Here is a 21598-nt window from a genome sequence, read left to right on the forward strand (position 1 = left end):
GAACAGTCTATCAGCCACTCGGGGCTGACTCTAGCTTTCTGGCCCTATTGCTAGGGCCTTATCATCATTATCTGTGCAGCTCTAAATTATTCCCATTAATACAAAAAGCCAGTGGCATGGATAAGCCAAAATAGCAGATAATCAAAAAAGAATTCCTACTTGGCTTTGGAATACATTTGATTACCATCATCTGATTATCGGATATTCCAGGATCATTTGTAATATTTCTAACTCAGAGAGAGGTGGGAGGTGGGAAAATTTCCCCCTTCCCCCTTTTCCCTTCCCCCTTCAGAGCTTGGAAGCTAAGGGAGTCCTCCTCCTTCCCCCCCCCCCCCCCCCCCCATCAGAGATCAAGTTTCCCCAGTGGTGAATTAGAGGAAATCCAAGTTGTGGAATTTATCCCTATACTGGCTATATTATTTCTACCAGCTGGTGGCAAAGTTTTTGACAATGAAATGTGCCGTTGGAATGCATAGCTTTATTAATAAGGGTATTACTGAACTGTAATCATTTGTTAGTCTGAAGTAAGCTTTTCTGCTTAAATTAATCTGCAGTGCCTGTCAGTCTATGATAATGTGTTTGCCTTCTCCCCCCACCCCCCTCCATTTGCATTTTGCCTTTGGACACTAAGCCTAGTCAGTATTTTCAGATACTGACATGTGCAGTCAGATGTAGTCAGGGCCTAGGATCTTTAAACTAACAAATTATCATCCTTTACCTAACTACAAATAGAACTCCATTTAATGAGGGTGCTAATTGTGATAAGACCAACAGCTAGTTGCACATTCAGGAATTGGATCCTAAATTACAGGACAGTCCTTTTGTAGAAGAAGATCTTTGGTTGGCTTAAATTAAGATCACGAGGCTCCATTCTGTATAAATATTGACTGAGGGCAGGCCCTTTGTAGGAAATGGAAGACCTGTGCAATTGGCACAGTTGGGAAATTTAACCACCTTATCTCTTACTAATGACAGTAATAAACTCTTCAGGCCTCCGTTGAAACAAATACGTTTTACTTGGCCGTAGAAATGGAAACCTAGCCCTAATTAATGAATCCGACCAGAATGAGTCTTCATACCATCAGGATTCCAAAAATTTATCTTTTGGCTGGTGTCCTTCAAATCTGATTTCTTTGTTTCCTGTTTCTTCCCTGTCCAAGTTCTCTTCCACAGCTGTTGAATTGGCATTCGTGAGCGTACCAAATGAGACAGCATGATATATATAAGTTGGTAGCTGTGGTTCGAGTCACTTAAACGCTCAGTGCCCTAGCTAACTGTCCAAGATCAGAAGTTGCAAAGAAGACCCCGTGTTGGTACTTGAAGGGAACTCTTATCCTAATGGAATCCTAGATGTGGCCCAAAAAGCCTCTTCCATCGGTCTGACAGTATCATTCTGCTCCTGGAAAATCTAAATCTATCAGTGGCTCCCTATTGTTTCGAGTATAATGGTTCTTCTCCCTTTTGGGGGATCCTGTACCCCTTTTGGCAATCTGTTGGAGTCTATATGGGCCCTTCTCAGAAGAATGTTTTTAAACACATAAAATCTAGAAGATTACAAAGGTTATGTTGAAATATAATCAAAGTGTTTTAAAAAAACTCTTGGACCTTAGCTAAAAACTTCTGCTCTAGAATAAAATACAGACTCCTAGGTCAGGCACAGAAGCTTCCTCTCTTAACCTTTATAGTCTGTTTCATTTCTTTCCACTCTGTTTTAATTAGAAGAATTCTGTCCTCCCACAGATACAGATAGAATTCTATCTTCCCCAGAACAGCATAGGCTGTTCCAGGTGTCTGGAATGTGTTCCATCTTCACTTTTTTCCCTCAGCATCTCTAGCTTCCTTCCGAGCATAGCTCGTACTACAACTTTTCTGAGTTTTTCAGTTGTGATATATAATTTCTATTTACTTGACTTTGTATTGCTACTTCCCAAATAGAATATAAGCTTGAGGGCAGGAAATGTTGCATTTTCGTGTTAGCTTCCCCTCTACCTAGCACCGTGCCTGACTGACAGAGTAGATGCTTAATAAATGCTTGGAGGTGTATTTCAAAATCCTGCTTAATATTTCTGTGTTTCTTTATTTCTGTGACTATATAGTAAGTGGAGCACATGTTACTTTGCAAACACATAGGAGCTTCTAGGCAATCTAGGGTGTGGCGTTTTGATGGATTAGCAGAGGTTTGGAGGGTAACTCTATCTGGTGGGACACTTGGTCAGGGGAGGAATCTAGCACTCCTCAGTGGGATATAGCTATCACTGCTGACAAATTAGAATGCATCCCGAAAGGTCAGTCACTCTGGATTCTGCCGTTGACTTCATAGGTACTCTATGTCTGACTTGAGGACAATTTTTTAACAAAGCCGTTTCCATCTGATGACTGTTGAGTGACTTGTATGAAATAAATTGTTGGTTTCATGCCAACCCAACGGGCCCTCCTGTCTTTTTTTCATTTCCTTTCTGACAATCTCTGGAGAGAGGACAAGACTTGAATAGTGAAGGAAGCTGAGCTTGGCTTCTTTCAAGCTAAGCTAGCCATCAAAAGACATTTTACAAATGGGAGCCTGTTTAATAGAACCACTCCGTTTTTAAGGGTGCCTTTGGACTTCACAAACAGATCTTTTCTTAATTAGGATCCCAATGTAGATCTGCCAGTATTTTTTTTTCATTTAACAAATACTTGATCAGCGTGTTCGATTGAGTCCCGATCATTTGTGGGAATCATCACGTGGAGCTCAGAAATACAAAAGGAAAACTCAGATGTGCTTAATGGGTTGCATGAAAGGTTGGTAGTGAATATGTTGGACTAGATTTTGTTTTTGCAGGAAACCCGAGTGTCTAGGGTGCTGGACTTGGAATCAAAAGACCTGAACTTAAACTAGGTTCTTACCTAATGGGTGAAGAGAATAAGCATTTACATAGCAACTACTGTGTGCCAAGGCACTCTGCTAAACATTTTTTTTAAATACACAACAAACTCTGTGAAGAAGATGCTATTATTCCCATATTACAGTTGAGGAAACTGAGGCAAACAGGATAAGTGACTCTTGTCCAGAGTCACATAGCTATTAAATAAATATTTGAGGCTAAATTTGAATTCAGGTCTTCCTGATTCCAGGCTCAGTACTCTATCCACTGTTCCAGCAGCTGCCTCTATCTAACTGTTTGCTTTCTGTCATTAAGTCTTAGTTTTCTCATCTGTAAAGTGGGAATAATACCCTTAGCACTTATTTCACTGGGTTCTTACAAAGTATGTACCTACATATCTACACATACCTATATACAGATAGATATATGTGTGTATATGATCAGATAGACGGGCAAATAGATAGGTACTTAGATAATCAGAGACAGATAACAACCTTAGCTTATGAAAATATCAGTTCTTGACTACAAACTGTCACTCAGAATACATAAGACATGAAATATGTTAACTTATCTAGTGGAAAAAGCATTCGATTGTGAGTTAACTCTGTCATGATCTGGCCATATGACCTTAAGAAAATCACTTGCTCTTTTTTAGAGGCTCACTTTTCTCATCTGTACACTAAAGGCCTTTCTCTGCCTGTCTCAGAGGATCTCCAAGGTCTCCTAGCATTAACGTGCTATGATTCTGTGATCCTTAATGGGAACCCAAAATAGTAACACAGGCAAGTCTTTATATTTACAGTGGTTTACATTTCTGGAAAAAGTGCTTAAGTTGAAATAATGTAAGTCAAATCTGCTTTTTCCATAGAAACAGTGTTCTAATAGGGGGTAAAATTCTTGCCTTAGGGTCTAATGTCCAACTTTTTTATGGAAATGACCATAAGCCCATATTTAATCAATTCTAAATGATATCCTTGTATGCTGGAAAGTAGAACGCTCTCTAAAGCGTATATAAATCAAACAAGCCCACATAGGAACCAATCATAAGAAATGCATTTCCCATGATGTAGTATTATAGTGTCTTACACACACACACACAGGCACAGATACACACACACCTCTCCCCCCTCCCCCCACACATAGAGCTCTTATCTTATGTCATAATTTCTGCCTTATTTTTTTGCTGCAACAAATCAAAAGGTGAAGGAATACTCCAGCTGGGGCCCAGGATTTAGGAGGGCAGCTTCCTTGGGAGAGATCTTGACAGATATTATTAGGGAGGAGAATTCGGACCCTCCTGATGTCTTTTTGAGAAATGGCTCCAAGGATGTGTGTTTCTTGACCGCCCTCATAAATTTCAGTCTAAGTAGCAGCCGGCTCAGAGGGATGATTGTTGGGCATTCTGCTATCATTTGAATTGGTGGCTATTTCTCCAAATGGGTGAGGGATGTTGATTGTGTCTTGCTTTTGCTTAGTGCCTTGAAGGATGATGAAGGGCTGACTGTCAGAGCAGTGACAATAGAAATGAGAATAGCTATTTGATGCGTCTTGAACATGCCTCTGTGGGTTTCCCTCTACCAAAGCGTGGGGTGTCCTCACCTGGAATAGCCTCCCTTCCTCCCTCTTAGAATCCATCTTTCCCATCCTTCAAGGCCTACTTCAAAAGGCTCCATTCTCCTTTTGAACTTTTTAACCTCTCTGGGACTTCATTTGCCCCATTTGTTGGATTAGATGCTCTGACTTCCTTCCTAACATTAGATAGATGATTTTACTGATCTCCAAGATCCTTTCCTGCTCAAAATATGGGCCCAGCTCCCCAGCCAGTCCATGGTTATCACTTTGTCCTAAAAGAATCTGGGACTCGCTTTCCACACACCCGATCCACAAAGTCACTGTTCCATTCCCCAGCTAATGTGTAGGGGAGAAGGGGAAGAGAATAGCAAAACCACTGAAAAGTTTGTAGTACCCTCCAAGGATTAAAGATAGAGGAGTGTTCCCATCATTTAAAAGAGAAACCTAGTTTACCCCCTCATCCAGGGTACCCCAATACATCACTGGCTAACTAGGTATATTAGCCAGCAGTGTGGGACTTAGCCAGTAAGGCCACGTCTTCCCCTTCCCAACCTCCCTCTCCCAACCCATTCATGTGAAAAATTGTTTTCCACTTCATTGGGACCCTATTACTTTGTTCCTCCTAGACGAGTGAGTCCCTATTTCTTATGTGTGAATTGCACAAAAGTAGTCTTGTAGTGTTCTTTTTTCCTAGGCATTTTCTGCTCATCTGCTCATGACCTAACCCATGTTCCCCCTCCCCCACATCCGGTGCTGGATTTGCTTCCTCAGGCTCTTCTAAGAAGCCCCCTTCAGCTCCTTGTCTTTTTTGTGTCTCCTGAGAGCAGCCTTGCGAACGTTCCCTGGGAGACTGGGCTGTTGCTTCCCAGCAGATTTTCCATCTCCCTTTTTGGCTAGGGTTGCCATGCATTTGTTAATGTCCCTGGAATCCTTTCCTTCCCGTCTGTTTGCCCTCACGCCGAAAACCCCCTGGGCTCCTAAACTGCTTAGCACTGAAGAGGAGACCTCCGGAGGACCGCAGCTCGACCTCCTGCTGCTGAGCTATGTGGGGACCAAAGGCACCCTTAACCTGGCCAGGCCTCCCTTGAAGAGGCAGCTCCAGGTACTGGGCAACTGTGAAGAACTGGCAGCCAATGGGCCTTTTCAAATGGCCCTCTTTTACATTACTAAAGATTTGTCTGATGCGAGTTAGAAATCCATCGCTGTGAGCATGGAGTCCATCATATATATTTATAGCCCCTTGGTGATATATGGTGGTCTCTTAGAACAATAAAGGATGGCTCATTTTCACGAAGTGTCCATGTGTCCCTCTGCTTCCCTCCCCCTTCCTACCCAGTCCTGGATGTCACATTCCCTTCTCCTCCTGCCCTGAGCCTGGATCTTATCTTGCAGCTGTACCTTAGCATGGTTCATTCTTGTTCTCCTCCCACCCAGCCTTGGTCTTTTATTATTTGACATTCCCTTCTCTCCCCACCCCAGTCTTTGATTTTTATTTTGTAATGGAACCGACCTTAGCATTCCTCATTTTGGGCCAGGGCTTTCTCCAATCGTCCTGATCTATGTGTGGCCACTGGACCCGACGGCTCCGGAGGAGAAAGCGAGGCAGGTGACTTTGTGTAGCCTTCCCTCGTTTCAATCCAGTTCACTCGCATCTTGTGGCATCACCTCCCCGATGTCATAGTCCTCCTCAAGATTGAAGAACAGGGGCAGCCAGGTGGCACAGTGGATAGAGCACCAGTCCTGAAGTCAGGCCTGAGTTCAAATCTGGCCTGAGATACTAAACACATCGTAGCTGTGTGACCCTGGGCAAATCACTTAATCCCAATGGCCTCAGCAAAAAAAAAAAAAAAAAAGAAGAAGAACAAAAACAACCTTAGTATAGGACCAATGCTTCAAGCATGATGCCCCCTCCCCTTTCCAAACTGGTTAGCTACATGAAAGCAATGTGCTTCTGCTGCTCGCCTTTGGTTTGACTTAGAAAGGGAAGAGGAAAGGAGCCCTGACATACCACTTAAAGCATTATCTCCCCCAGTATTGGTTTCCAGCTGTTAGAATGCATTTTAGACTTAGAAAGAGAAGTCGGTTCCTATTTGGAAGCTGCAAAATGATCATTAGGCCAAGAGATGATAAGATGTAATAGCACAGCTCTCAAGGCAGGCCAGCGAGCACCCTGATAAGTCACTTCTCTGAATCACTTCTCTAGGCGGCCAGTTGGCTCTTTAGCCGAAAAGGCCCCAAACTTGTTATTTCTTAGGTAGGGAGAATTCTTTTCATCTGTCTGCTCTCTTCTCCCAAACAGAAAGGGCAGCAGTTTCTAGCTTTCTGACTGTTTGATCTCCGGCAAGTGAACTAACGTTCCTGGTTCTCACTTCCTTTGTAGAAAAAAGAGGGGATGAGATTAGATCTCATATATACCTCTCTCTTTATGACCCCAGTTTGCAGGAATGTGTTGCAGCATTTCAAGAGTCCCTGTGAGCATGCTACTCACCAGTGCAGATTGCATCCCCTTCTACATCTTAGTATGTGGTCTTCTGATTTGTTACAGGCAAGGAAATAATTAATGATATAGCAACCAACCTTTTTTTGGAACTTCCTAAAGCTGGTCCTTGGATGACACAGACACAGTCTTGCGATTACGGCATCATAGATTTAGAGTGGACAAAGATAAGATCATCGAATTCGAGTCATAAAACATCCCTGAGGCCATTAAGTCCAACCCCCTTCATTCTACAGTGAAGGAAATGAACACCCTAGGATTTGGGCCCTGGTCAGTCAATCCAAAAGCATCTATTGAGTGCCTGCTGTATATTCTCAGGCACTGTGCCGAGAGCTGGGTACGCCAAAATTAAACAGGCTCCACTTACCTTCGGGTAGCTGACGTCCTATCTGAGGAGAGAACACGTACATATTATAAAGTTAGGTAGTGAGAACATACAAAACCAGATATAAGATGGTACAGTGGGAGAGAGGAAGAGGTTGGAGTGGCTGAAGAAGGTGGGGCTCAGCTGATCCTTGTCTCCAGGCTTGGTTAGGACCCTGAAGATTTGCTTCTTTGATCACAAGGCTTGCATTATACATGGACTGGGCTAGCTGACTGCCGGCTTTCCCTTACAACCCTCTGAAGTCGGTGATTTGTGATGCTGGGAGATTTGGCCCACCCCTGTGGGATGTAGATATTCAGCTTTGGTGGCTTCCTAACAGGAAGCTCTTGAAATGAACTGTCCAATGGGTTTCTTGGGTACTAATGTAATGGGACTGCTTCCGTCCTTGAAGGCCTCAACTATCTCTATATTTAACATGGGAGGACATTTCTGTCCAGTCGTGATAATGGAGACCTGAATTCCTTTGAGAGTCCTTTCCTCGAGTCCTCTTTTCCATTGTCATTGATGCACCCCCTCTGCATCCTCTCATCCCTGCTCCAGCCTTTCCTCCTTCCAGGCCTCGTACATGTCGGGGCTCAGTAAATCTCCCTTGCCAGATCACGCCTTACTTTCCGATGCATTGTTTCCAAAGAAAAATGACCAGTTCTTAGACCTTGAAGAAGTGGCATTTTCTGTTCCCGGTTGCGATCATCTTGTCACAAGGAAGGCACATAAAGTTTTTTTTCCTTTCTTCTCGTTGATAAGTGAACCAAATTCAGAAGGTACCGATGATAAAGCATGTAAAGTATAGCAAGTCATTGTCCAATGATGCTTCAGTATCCTAGAGAATATCATGTTTCAATGCCCCCTTCTGAAATGGCCATTCCATATCTTTTTTGGACTTTTGCTTCTCTATTTGTAATTATTTGTCGATTTCATAACTGGCTCCTTTCTCCCCAAACTGCAATCGGACAATATTTCTTTGTTGTTTTTATCAACTGAAATGAGTTCAAAATAAATTTTGGTTTGGGTGATTTGTTGAGAATGTTACGGAATCCCTTGGTAATTAGCTATATTCAAGGTTAAGTAGAATTGGGAACTACTGGTCCCTACTGAACATTCATTTTGCAACTTTGGCCCTCTCTGTTCGTCAGCTAAATTGTAACTATAAACTCTGCTTGTTAGATAATGTTTACCACTTTGGTCCAGGAACAAGCATTTCTGTATATTACAGTTAGAAGTTAGTCAAGTGAGAGGTTTGAGTATTTTATTAACAAGTCTAGGCAAACCTGGAGTCTTGATCATGTCCGTGAGAGACCTTATGGGGAAATCAAGAACATGGATCTACAAGTTGTCAAGATGGATCACGAAAGATAATTACAGTGGATGGACAAGAAAGGTAAATTGGGGTGCTAAGTGTTGGGGTAAGAAGGGAAGGGAAATAAGCAGAAATAAGCAAAACTGGTTGATTTTGGTCAAGGATTAGATGGAGAGAATTGGGCTAAAGTTGGGTGAGATGAACGAAGGATTTGTGCAGAATGGGAGGCTGAGTGAGAAGGAAGTACTGACTTTTTGTCCCCTGTGTCTTAGTAGGGGCAAATACTCTCTCTCTCTCTCTCTCCCTTTCTTATTGTTTATTCTCTTTTTGGCACTTTTTTTCCTTAGTCTCTTCTCTAATCTACCTATGATATCAAGTCTAGTAACTCTTCTAGTTATAGTTCTTACTCAATTTACTGCTTTAGGCTCCTTTAATTTTTAAATGTTGATATACATCCTACATACATGTATAAAAACACTTAGAGTAAAGCCATTGTAGTGAAACCAGAAATGAATATTTTGATAAGGAGACATGGAGAAAGATAGATGGACTAACTAGGATATATTTAGACTTTATTTCATTTTGATTAGATTGGAAAGTATAAATGTGACAGGAGTCTTCTAGAATAGCCCTCTTGTGAACTTTCATGGTGGTGAGATTATTATTAAGTTAGAAATTTAGCTCATAATTTGCTTGTTATTACCCAGGAAGAAAGGAAAGATGAACATGCAAGCTGCCAACTTGTTTTTCTCTATCTCTATCTCTCTAATACCTTCTCTCTTTCCCCTGTCTTTCTCCTTCCCTCTCTCTCCCTTTCTCTTTTCCTTTCTCCCTCTCTTCCTTCCTTGTCTTTTCTTCTTTCCTCCTTTTTCTCTTTCCCTCTCTTCCCCTCTTTCTTTTTTCTTTTCAATCATTTTTATTTTTCCAAATGCATGCAAAGATAGTTTCACCTTAGCAAAACCTTGTATTCCAAATTTTTCTCTTTCCCTCCCCCTCCCCAAGCCAGCAAGCAGTTCGATATAGGTTAAACATGTGCAGTTCTTCTGAACATATTTCCATATTTGTCATGCTGTGCAAGAAAAATAAGATCAAAGGGGAGGAAAAACAAGAAAGGGAAAAAAACACAAGCAAACAAGGAACAATAACAAAAAAAGGTAAAAATGCTTTGATCCACATTCAGTCTCCATAGTTCTCTCTTTGGATGTGGATGGCTCGTTCCTTCACAGGTCTATTTCTTCCTCCCCCTCTTTCTTTCTTCCTCTCTCCCTTTCTTTTTCTCTCTGTCTCTGTGTCTGCTCTCCCTCTTTTTCTCTTTCTCTCCCCTCTTTCTCTTTCCTTCTTTCTCTTGTCCTCTCTTTCTCTTTCTCTCCCTCCCTCTTTCTTCTCCCCAACTCCTCCCTCCCTCTCCTCCCGCCAGTGCCATCGTCTTGATTTTTGGCTGTCCAAGTCTCACAATGAGTGAATTTTCCCTCATCCCTGAGTTGTGGGGTGAAGGGGAGATAGGAAAGTAGTTGATATTTTCACAGGGGCTTTCTACATTAATAAAACTCTGAATGGCAAAGCTTGCCTCAAACCCATTATTTTTGGGAAAGTCTACCATGATTTGGAACAAGGGAAAGGAGTGTCTTCCGGCTATTGGGAATGATTCACTTTTAAGTATTTTTTGGAAAACAATATTTTGAGGATGTCCTAAGTAACTTTTTTCCTGAGAGGAAACATACTTGATGGAAATGAAGGTTTTCCTGCTTCTGGGAAAATTACAGTAAAGATCAAATCCCATTCTGACAAACAGCATCTGAAACTGCAGTTCTAACAGCAAAAATAGAAAGTTCTAGTCAATATCTTACTTGTTCTAAACTCTATTTTAAACAAGAGAATTGTAGTACTGTAACTTTGAAAGAACTGGGACGGTACCTTGGGGTTTGTTATAATAGGATTTGGCCTGTATGTTTTCTTTTTAAAAAATCCAATTTGTAAGCTGTGGATTACAGACAGATCCAGATTTCTGGAAGTCCCAACTACTTGGTTAAACTAGAAAAACAAAACCTTTTGGGGCTCAACTCCCGATTATTAAGAACATAATTTCTCCAAATAGAGGGAGATGATATGAAGGTATCTTAGTAGAGGGCTCGACTTTTAATTGGGAGGACCTGACTTCAAACCCTACTTCAGACATTTAGTTTAATAACTTAGTGGTCCTTGGACAGTACCTTAACTTTGTTGTCCCTGAATTTTCTCACCCACAAAATGGGGATGATAGTAGCACTGATCTCCTGAGGATGTTATGAAGATCAAATATGTTAACATAGAGCACTTCGCAGACCTGAAAAGGGAATGCTGACTCTAACTATTAAGGCAACAAGGCCTTCAGAATGAGGGACCTGGCTGCCAGCTGCTTAGCCACTCTGCTGGTTCCACCATCCTGATTTCTAATCGACAAACACTTGTTAAGGGCTTACTCGGTGCCGAGCACTATGTGCCCCAAACCAGAGCAGTTTCTGCCATCAAGGAGGAATGTAATTCTAATGAAGAATGCAACATGCCTTCTAATTTGGGGCCCTCTCTGGCAGATCTTTTCACCTCCTTGATTTGCCCATTAGGCATCACCACCTGGACAGTGTTTCTTTCTGCCTCCTGGACTGTACTCACACTTGGGCTATGCAGAGTCTCTGTGTTCTCCCCTGCCTCATTGCTCCTGTACTACTGTTCCAGTCCAAGGCTCTCCCCCCTCCTTTTCCCTCTTCTTTTGCCTTCCCTTTATTTATTTGTATTTGTTTTTTAGCTTCTTCTTTTCTTTTTTTTAATTATAGCTTTTTATTTACAAGTTATATGCATGGGAAATTTTTCAGCATTGACAATTGCCAATTGTCTTTGAAATTGTGTACTATTAGCCTGTGAAGGAAATCAAAAATTTAGCTTCTTATTTTCAAAACATATGCATAGTTTTCAACATTCACCCTTGCAAAACCTTGTGTTCCAAAGTTTTTTCTCCCTCCTTTCCCCTTCCCCTTCTCCTAGACACCAAATGATCCAATATGTGTTAAACACGTGCAATTCTTCTATACATTATCCACAATTATCATGCTGCACGCACACACAAATCAGATGAAAAAGGAAAGAAAATGAGAAAGAAAACAAAAAGCAAGAAGACAATACCAAAAAAGGATCACTATGCTGTGATCCACATTCAATCCCCATGGTCCTCTCTCTGGATGCAGATGGCTCTCTCCAACATGAGACAGTTTTTTTTGATTGCCAATCTCTTTGTGCATCAGCTCATGTTGGTGATCTCCATTAGTCAATGACTTCCTTCTCCATCCTCTATCTTCTAGCTCTTTCTCAGGAAACACTCCCCTCACTTCTCTTCCTGGCTCCACTGGAAATGATCTTTAATCATGACTGATGAACAACTAATGAGTCACCTGTCTCAAGAAAGAAGAGACACCTAAGTGTTGGAAATGATATTAGATAGGATAATGGATCATCCAGCTCTTAGGCCCTTCGAAATCCCCACAGAGATCTCCTTCTATTCATTTCATTCTTTCCTAATTAAACCTGCTTCCCTTCAAGCATGAGTTCAAGCTAAATTTAAAAAACAACATTTCTCCACAAATTTCCTTTCAGGCAGCGGTGATCTCTTTCTGCTTCCTCTTGAACTCTTGGCTGCATGCCCCTCATGTGTACAGCACACTAGATTCTGGAGGCTTTTGATTTGTATCCCTCTCTTGTTTTCTGCCTTGTGTTGTAAGTCAGCTTAAAGAGTGATGAAGGGACCAGGCCTCACTTGTGTAAAATGGGGAGAATAATACTCCTGCTGCATCTCTTCCATTGGGTTTTGGGGAAGGAAATGCTTTGTAACCTAAAGAGGGCCCTGGAAATGTGGGCTGTTGGCCGTGTGCACCTCATCCACGGCCCTCATTTTAGGCTGCTCCATGCCTACTTATGGCTATTTCAGAGGCTCGTGGATCTAAAGCTAGCAGGGACTTGGGCGTAGGCAGTTGAAGTGACTTGTCTAAGGTCACACATGGGATTCTAGTGAGAAGAAGAGCCAGAATTTATGTCCAGATCCTCAGACTCCAAGTCCAGTATTCTTTCCTCTGTACCATGTTCCCTCTAAATTGGGTTGCTTTTCTTTGCTGTAGAGGAAGTGATTGACTTGATGCTTTCAAGATGGCCTTTTACTGTAAGGGTTCATTTTTTGAGCTCCTTCATGGTATTATGACGCATGAGCCCCTGGGAGGGCTTGGGTGGTTTGGGCACGTTCAGAGACTGCAAATCAAGAAACGTTTCTGCTTGTCATATGGCATGGGGACATGTGCTGCCCAGCTTGATGAGAATAATTGATTCCAGACATTTCTTCAAAGAGAACCCTTGGGAGGCCTGCTGTGGTATGCTTTTCCACCTGGTTGTGCAACTCATTTGGTTTGCCATCTTGTTCCGACTGCAGGCCAGGTCAGCCTATGCTCTCAGAATGTCCGGTCCCAACTGCTGTGGAGGTGGGCACACAGGCTATTGGACTCTCTCTCTCTGGCATTTCAGAGATCTTATATCCTTTTACTTTCTTCTTGAGTATCACCAAGACAGAATCTTGTCAGGAAATGACTTGAATAGCCTAGAATCTTCTCCTCACAGGGCACCGACTCTTGAGTAGGCCTGGAGAAAAGTAGCATCAAAGCCTTGGGATGGGGGGAGTGTATATGTAAAGTCAGGTCCAGTGTTAAAAGAGGGAAAAAAGACCAAAGATCTCCAAAACATGACCTTAGCTTGCTATTATTTCTTCTGAGACTATGAAATCAATGTCCCTTCCCTACCTCTCCCTACTTCTAGCTCCTTCCAAAAACAAATGAATATGAAGGCAGAAAACAGAAATTAAGAGCAAGCATTCTATGGCAGGTGGATTTTTACATCTGGAATTTGTCTGTTGGGCTGGGCAGCACATCTCCGCCTTGTGGTGAAGGGAAGGAAGAGGTTTGATTAGTGGGCATCCTGGGGCCAGGAGCTCAACATCCTACCCCTACTGATGGCAAGGGCGAAAATGGAACAGCTGGAGGAGAGGCACCAAGACTAGGAAGGGGCAGAGTCCGAGTTTCAGGTATAGAATCTGAGAGCCTGAATGGCCTTTGGGGGTGATCCAGCAGCCACGAGGGAACTGAGACCCAGAAAGAAGGGACTTTCTTAATGTCATGCAAATTTTCTTTTTTCCCAAAAGTTATATTTTTAAAAAAATGAGATTTAAAATGGAATACTTAAATGGGAATGTCAGAGGGCAGTGAGGTTCGATGAATACTCAAGGAGGCATGAAGTCAAGAAGATCTGGCTAATGTTCCCCCTGAGATTCAGTACTGGTCATGTGAACTTGAGGAAATATTTAGCTTTACAAAGTCCAGGTCTTGTCCTTATTTTTCATTCTAAACCCCATTTCTCCCAATCCCCCCATATCATTTCAATTCACCAAGCATCATTCTGTGTCCCTCATAGCAACACTCATGTTTTGTCATTTCTACAAAATATTGAGCTCATGAGAATGATCTCTGTATATATGGAGGGTTTCCTTCATGAAGACACGAGAAGGAAGCAAGTAGACTTTTCCAGGTGGTTTTCTGAGGTTGTCCATATCTTTATGGTCCTATAACTAAGAGAAATCGAGAGAGTAAAAAGATTTAATTTAATTTACTTTAACGAGCCTTTATTGAGTATCTCCAATGTATAAAGCATGGTTCTAGGCAGTGGGAGTACAAAGACAAAGGGAAAAATAGCCCCCCTTTCATAAAAATAGCAATTTATTTTCAAAATTATGCAAAGATAGTTTTTAACATTCACTCTTTTTTTTTAAATTTTATTTTATTTAATAATAACTTTGTATTGACAGAATCCATGCCAGGGTAATTTTTTACAACATTATCCCTTGCACTCGCTTGTGTTTCGTTTTTTTCCCCTTCCTCCCTCCACCCCCACCCCAAGATGGCAAGCAGTCCTATATATGTTTAACATTCACTCTTGCAAAACCCTGTGTTCCAAATTTTTCCCCTTCCCTTTCTCCCACCTACTCCCTTCTCCCCACCCTCTTCCCTAGATAGCAAGTAATCCAATATTGGTTAAACATGTGCAATTCTTTTATACATAAAATAGCCTTGCTTTCAAGGGGTCTCTAGTCCAGTGAAAAGAGGTATAACATGTAAATAGATGAAGTCAGTGACTCGGTGGTGAGAAGTTTTCGTTTTGGAGGTAATGGACCTCAGTTGGATTCCTTGCTCTCCTATCAGTTACATGTCTTGGATACTTTAGCTTTCTGGATTCCATTTTCCTTACCTATAAACTTGAGGTTAGAATAGATGATCTTCCTGTTCTCAATCTACGATCAGGTGACAAATTAGGTATTTTTGAAGAGAGAAAGACCCAGAATAAACAGGGAAGGCTTTGTGCAGGAAGTGCCTCCCAAACTGAGCCTTGAAAGAAGGAAGCTAGAGATTCCGAGTGGAGGTGAGGAGGGAGAGCCTTCCAGGTATGGTGACAGCTTGTATAAAAGCTTGTAGGCAAAAGCTAGGCAAGAGATGGAAAACTGAACAGGAGGTGGGCTAGTTGAGCTAGATGAAGGTTCTTTTGCTGAGTGTTCTGGTTAAAGAGGCCGTCACTAGGGTGTGAATGTTTAATGTGTTTAGTCAGTGCAGGTCCAGCTGATCAGAAATCCACATCTTACAATTTTTTCCCCTTGAAAACCATAGTCAAGTGTGTGTGTGCATACTGTTAGCTATTCAAAAATATGGATTTTTAAGGCAATAATATTAAAGCAGTCTCCACGAGTTTAATCAACTTCATAGCTACAGAAGCACACAGTTAAAGGTCATCGATTGATTTTGATCAAGTCCCTGAGAATAGCACTAGGAAATCCATAGCACAGACAACTCTGGATGACAGTGGCTATGGGCATTCAGTGCCTGCCTCAATTCTGACATCGTTTGCAGTATTGAGGGAAGCTTTCCACTTCCATTTCACTTTACTTCCTTGGAGACAGCATGATTTTCCATAGAATTAGGTGCACCCAGTGAAGCTCAGATTTGACCAGATAGCCAGAGAATTAAAGGGTTAGGCCCTTCTAGTATGTTAGTTAATGTGTACTAGTTAAGGAGGCACCCCCAACAGCTAACATTTAGATAGTACTTTTAAGTTTGCGAAATACTTTACAAAGTCCATTATCTTACTGGAGCCTGACAGTAACCGTGTGAGGTAGGTGCTGCTAGAAACTGGTCTGCAGAAAAGCAAAGTGGCTCACAGCTAGCTAGTGAGTCATTTGAGGCAGGATCAGCACCCAGATCTTTTCTTCCTGACTCTAAATTTAGCACCCTGCTAAGGGAACACCCATGCTGTCTCTTTCTTGTTTTTTTTTTTTTTTTTTAAACACCATGGAAACCAGATCCCCATAGAACTTAAAAACTATGTAGACTTCAGGAACTTTTTTTTAAAAGCCCCTATTCATATATTTAAAAAATACTAAAAGGTCATTCCGCATTGTACCATAATTAGCTTTATATTTGGCCACGTGCAGATAAGCCTGCCATTAGCAACTGGGCAAACTAACGCTGGAGTTGGGGGCTTTTAACTCTTTGGGAGGCAACTTAATAGGGAAAACAAAGGTCATGTGGGTCAATGTAAATTGCTGCATCAGGCTAAAAATCTCTTCTGCTCAGGATCTTTAATGGGTCATATATTTGGGGATACTTCGGGGAAAAGCAAGGGATTGGTCAGCTATAAAGACCAAGCAGAAAAACTCAGTTCCTGTTTCCTCATTTTTCCCCCTCCGTGCCGAGAGCATGGCAGTTCTTAAGATGAACCATGAGTAAATCACGGATAGACACAAAAGGAGCTGGGGAATCTTTGGCAGTTTCCTTAACATTTAGGCTGGTTCTCCAGCTTTGGGACTCAGAAGTTTGTTTATGAAGTATAGACTTTGAACTGGAAAGGAGCTCTGAGGCCATCCAGTACAGACCCACACAGAAGACACTCAGAAACGATTTGTTGACTTATCGTATTTATACTTTTCTTCACTTTTTGATATTTAAGAAAGCGTGCACCGGGAAAAACCCCATATACAATCCATGTAGCAACCAAGTGGCAGATCTAGGATTCAAATCCAGGACATTGGATGATCAGTTTGGAGCTGGAAGGGACCTGGAAAATCATGGAGTCCAACAGTTGCCCTCATTTTAAAAAATTTCATTAAAACATTTTTATTTTCCACATACATGTAAAGATAGTTTTGTTTTTGTAAGATTTTGTGTTCCAGATTTTTCTCCTCCCCCCCTCCCCAAGATAAAAAGTAATCTGATATAGGTTGAATATGTGTAATTTTAAAAACAAGAGGAAAAAACCACGAGAAAGAAAAAAAAATGAAAATACCATGTTTAGGTCCACATTCAGTCTCCAAAGTTGTCTCTCTGGATTGGGATGGCATTTTCCATCCCCACTTTACTGGAATAGCCTCGAATCACCTCATTGTTGAAAAGAGCCAAGTCTATCACAGTTGACCATCGTATAGTCTTGTTGTCACTGTGTGTAAGGATCTCCTGGTCCTGCTCACTTCACTCAGCATCAGTTCACGAAAGCCTCTCTAAGCCTTTCTGAGATCATCCTGCTGATCGTTTCTTAGAGAACAGTAATATTCCATAACATTCACATACTATAACCTATTCATCTATTCCAGTTCCTTGCCATTATAAAAAGGGCTACTATATACATTTTTATACATGTGGGCCCTTTCCTCTTTTTTATGCTCTTATTTTAGCACCCCTCATTTACAGAGGAAGGAGGAGAGGCTCAGAGAGGGGAAAAATTATTTATCCAAGATCACACAGATTATTAGTAGAGTGCCAGGCTTGGGATTCAGATATTTATGTTCTTTCACTCTAGGGTGAATGTTTCTTTCACATCCACACCAGGATGCTTCCTGTTTAGGACCCAAGGTTCGAAATGGCTATTTTCCTTTTTGCTTTGAATGTTTTTAACCCTCGGAATTGTTGAATAAAATGTTGAAATTTAGAAAGCCATTTCCTGGTGAAGTTGATGAGAGGAAAATATAGTGCCACATGAAGAAGGAGAAGAAAGAATGCAGTAGATTTCAGAGGTCATTGGTAGGTTGAAACTGCAGTCCCTAAACACTAGTAGTTTTTTATCGGGGATCTGAGTAAATTTGGTCAAAGGTAAGTTGAATGTGGAATATTGCATAGGCAGTATTTATTTTACTGCTTATTGTGAAACTGATAAATTCTATGGCCTCTCAATTTTCAAATAGCCTTCTCGGGCTTTTTGGAATAGATAGATAGCAATACTTTTAACTACTGTGGATTATGTGACTTGTATCAATCAAACTCTTGTTCCCTTCTAACCAAACAAGTAAAACCAATCCATTCATTGCCTTGGTCTGATGGTATTTGTAGCATTCTATACCCAGAGCCCCCTACTTCTCTACCAAAATGAGGATTTCTTTTTAGCAAGCTTGATGCTTGCTACCACTTACTAGCTAAATGACTTGGCAAATCTTGTCCTCTTTTGGATCCTTCAGTGTCCTCATCTCTAAAGTGAAGAGTGGGTTATATGATCTGTGAATGTTGTAGGCTTCTTTGAAAGAGCTAAAGATCTGGGGAAATCTTCAGTTTTCAGAAGGCAGGGCAGAAGATATTAATCATATGAAAAAATTTAGAGCTGGAAGGCATCTCAGACATCACCTCATCCAAATACTGTATTTTGTAGTTGAGGAAAGTAAGGTTCAGAGAGAGGTTAAGTGACTTGACTCATAAGTCATCTTGGTAGAAAAGTCGACATTTGAGGACAGCTAGATGGTACAATAGACAAAGCTTTGGGCCTAGAGTCAGGAGGACCTGAGTTTAAATTCAGCCTCAGACACTTAATACTTATGAACTGTGTGATCCTGGGCAAGTTACTTAACCCCTAATGCCTCACCAAAAAAGTCAGAAGAAAAGATAGCATTTGAACTCGGGTCCTCTTAGTCCAGATCCATCATCCGTTCTTCTGCCATTCTTCCCTAGTCATCAGTTACAGCAAACATTTCTTTTAAGAGATTAAAAATCCACCCTTTGTTGTATGACTATAAGAGACATAATGGCCCGGTGGTCAGAGAATTAGATTCCAAATCGGGAAAACTTGTGCTCATACCTTACCGGTGATACTTACCAACTCATTTAAGCTTACTGAGACTTGGTTTTCTGTTCTGTGAAATGGAGATAATAAGAGTACCTATGTCACGGGGCTGTGGTGAGGATGCATTAAGATAATGTGTGGAAAATGCTTCGGAGACATTAAGGTCATATGTAAATATGAGTTGTTACTATTGTTGCCTCTGGCAATTAAAGGTTGATTCAATTGAGGGAAAATAAGATTTCAAATCAATAATTAGGTTGTCAAAGTTTTTGTATTTGAAAAGCACTAAAAGGGAAATGCTCACTCACAATGAATCTGCCAAAGTGGATGAAACCAGGCCTGATTCATATGACAGGCCCACAAGATAAGCTAGGTCATAATTTTAGAACAAAGCCTTTGTAAACAAAATCTTTCAGAGCAATAAGACATAGAAAATTAACCATCACCATTTGAACCTGAATAGACAGAAACAAACACAATTTATTTACATTTTTAAAAATCTCACTTGTCTTACTGTTGGATTGTTAGCAATTACCACTGCAGTTTCTTGGCAGATGCAGCTTTATAGCTGGGAGGGACCTTTGAGGTCATATCCACCTTCCTCATTTTATTTTCTTTTCATTTTTTATTTTTAATACCTTTTTATTTTTCCAAATAAACACAAAGATAGTTTTCAACAGTCACCTTTGCAAAACCTTGTGTTCCAGATTTTTCTTCCTTCTCTCCACCCCCTCCCACGGACAGCAAGCAATCCAATATATGTTAAACAGGTGCAATTCTTTTAAATGTATTTCCATATTTGTCATGCTGTGCAAGAAAAATCAGATCAAGAGGTGAAAGAAAACATGATACCAAGGCGAAGAGACTGAGGCTTACGTAAGTGAATTGACTTATAGCATCACTCATATATTTAAGAGCCGATAGTGGTCTCAAGCCACGTAGTCCAATTCCTCCATGATTTTACAGGAATAGAAACTGAGGCTCAGAATGACTTGGCAAAATTCTTATAAGTGGCAGAGCTGAGATTCGAAGCCAGGTCTCATGACTCCAAATTCATCAGTGCCTTCTAGTGAACCACACTATTTCCTAATATTGGAAGTGGGAAGACCAGAAAAAAAAGAAGAAATTAAGAAATAATACCTCTCTCTTACCTAGCCATCTCCAATTTGAAAAAGTTTGGCTTATGACATTTCTTTTTTGGCTGAATACTTAGGGACTCAGTGTTGGAAAGGTGTTTTCAAACGTGGCAGAATGCTGAGCCTTTAGTCTAAGAATGTAGCCTGGGCTTCTGCCAAGCACCGTTTTCCTGCAACATGGCTGTGAGCCTCTTTGCACATGGTGCCCAACTTCTCTTCGCTACTTGTCTGATTCACATTTTGGGTGGTACACGAAAAACATCAGGTTTAGCTAGAGTCCCTTAATGGAAAGAGGATTCAATTTGGAAAAAGAACTCTTGAGTTCTGCATCCCTGCAACTTGGTACCTGTGATCTTGGATGAATAAGTTCCTTCCTCTCTCTGGGCCTCTGTTTCCCGATTTGTAAACTGAGGAGATTGCCTTAGAAGATTGGCCTTGATCAGAAAGCTTGAATTTGTGATCCCAGGAAAATTACTTAACCTCTCCCAACCTCAGTTTCCTCATCTGAAAAATGACCTAACTCATATAGTCTTGTTACGAGGATCAAAAGATATCGTGTCTATGTGTATGTGTCTCATCTATCTACCTTTCAGTATGTCTATCTATATTTCCCTTTTCAAGCCTTAAAGCACTCTGTTATTTATCATTACCATCATCACTTTCCCAAGAAAAAAAAGACAAGACACAAAGATGAAATAGAATATAGCTCTTGAAAAAGCATTTATTCTTTATTTTTAAGATTAGTTGCTACAAGTCACAGTAGCCAAAGAATTCAACCATGGTGGCCAGTCTCTGGGTGGTTTGGCTCCCTCAGCTGACTTAGCCCTCCCCGAGCCCGCTCTCATGCCATTCTTCACCCGCTCTGCCAAAGTTTTCCATCCTCCAGTGGAGCCTTTGAGACCCTCGCTGTTCCCCCCTTCCCTCCTTGCCCTTGCACCCCTACCCCATGTTGCATCGGGGGGAGGAACGATTCATGTTGAATGAATGGATGAATTAAAAAAAATGCCGATGATGTTTGCTCAGAAAACGAGGTTGATTAGATAATATCCCATGTGGCAAAATGTGTTCACTGAATTTGAAGGATTTTATTCTTGCTCATTTGTTTTCCTCAGTTCCTTTTTGTGATAAATGTGTGGAGGCAGAGTGGTGGAGAGTGGTAGTTGTGTGTGTGTGTGTGTGTGTGTGTGTGTGTGTGTGTGTGAGAGAGAGAGAGAGAGAGAGAGAGAGAGAGAGAGAGAGAGAGGTGGGAGAATCCTCTAGATCAGATATGAAGGAAACTCAGCTCTTCTAGTTCTAGTTCTGTCACTAACTAGCCCGTCTGATCTGTGAGTGACCCTGAGAAGCTTTTTGAAGCTTTATCTATAAAAACTTTGTCTGTAAAATGAGGGTATAAAATGTTTGTAGGAGAGAGGCCACATGGTATGAAAGCTAGCCTCAGCTCCTGTCTCTGTCACCTACTGGCTGTGTGAGCCTGGGCAGGTCCGTTAACTTTCAAGCTAATAGCTGGGTGGCCAACCAGCATTGGTGGGAGGAGTCTACATACAGGGACTTCCCCATACTGATGAAATCACAGATGTAGATCAGATACACAGCTGCATTGCATTTCCAATTTATGCAGAACCCTATATCAGGGATTATTAAATTTATTTCCTTTGCAATCTATATATTCTATTTTTATAGAATTTAAGAACACAC

The 21598-nt window shown here is 41.3% G+C and overlaps 1 protein-coding gene across 6 annotated transcripts in view; it reads left to right on the top strand.

Annotated features, from left to right (window-relative positions):
* The window catches only part of ATP11C (ATPase phospholipid transporting 11C), a 202272-nt gene that overhangs the window by 18498 nt on the left and 162176 nt on the right, over positions 1-21598 (top strand). For 5 of the 6 annotated variants that reach the window (XM_051969089.1, XM_051969087.1, XM_051969090.1 and 2 more), the window contains exon 1: positions 8548-8696. The exons of the other annotated variant lie outside the window; for it this stretch is intronic. In XM_051969089.1, the coding sequence (XP_051825049.1) occupies positions 8601-8696 (96 nt within the window). In that variant the 5' untranslated portion in view covers positions 8548-8600. Of the gene's footprint in view, positions 1-8547; positions 8697-21598 lie in introns of those variants that run through there. 6 annotated transcript variants of the gene reach the window in all.

This window comes from Antechinus flavipes, chromosome X (assembly GCF_016432865.1).
Source record: "Antechinus flavipes isolate AdamAnt ecotype Samford, QLD, Australia chromosome X, AdamAnt_v2, whole genome shotgun sequence".
In the NCBI taxonomy this organism is placed as follows: Eukaryota; Metazoa; Chordata; class Mammalia; order Dasyuromorphia; family Dasyuridae; genus Antechinus; species Antechinus flavipes.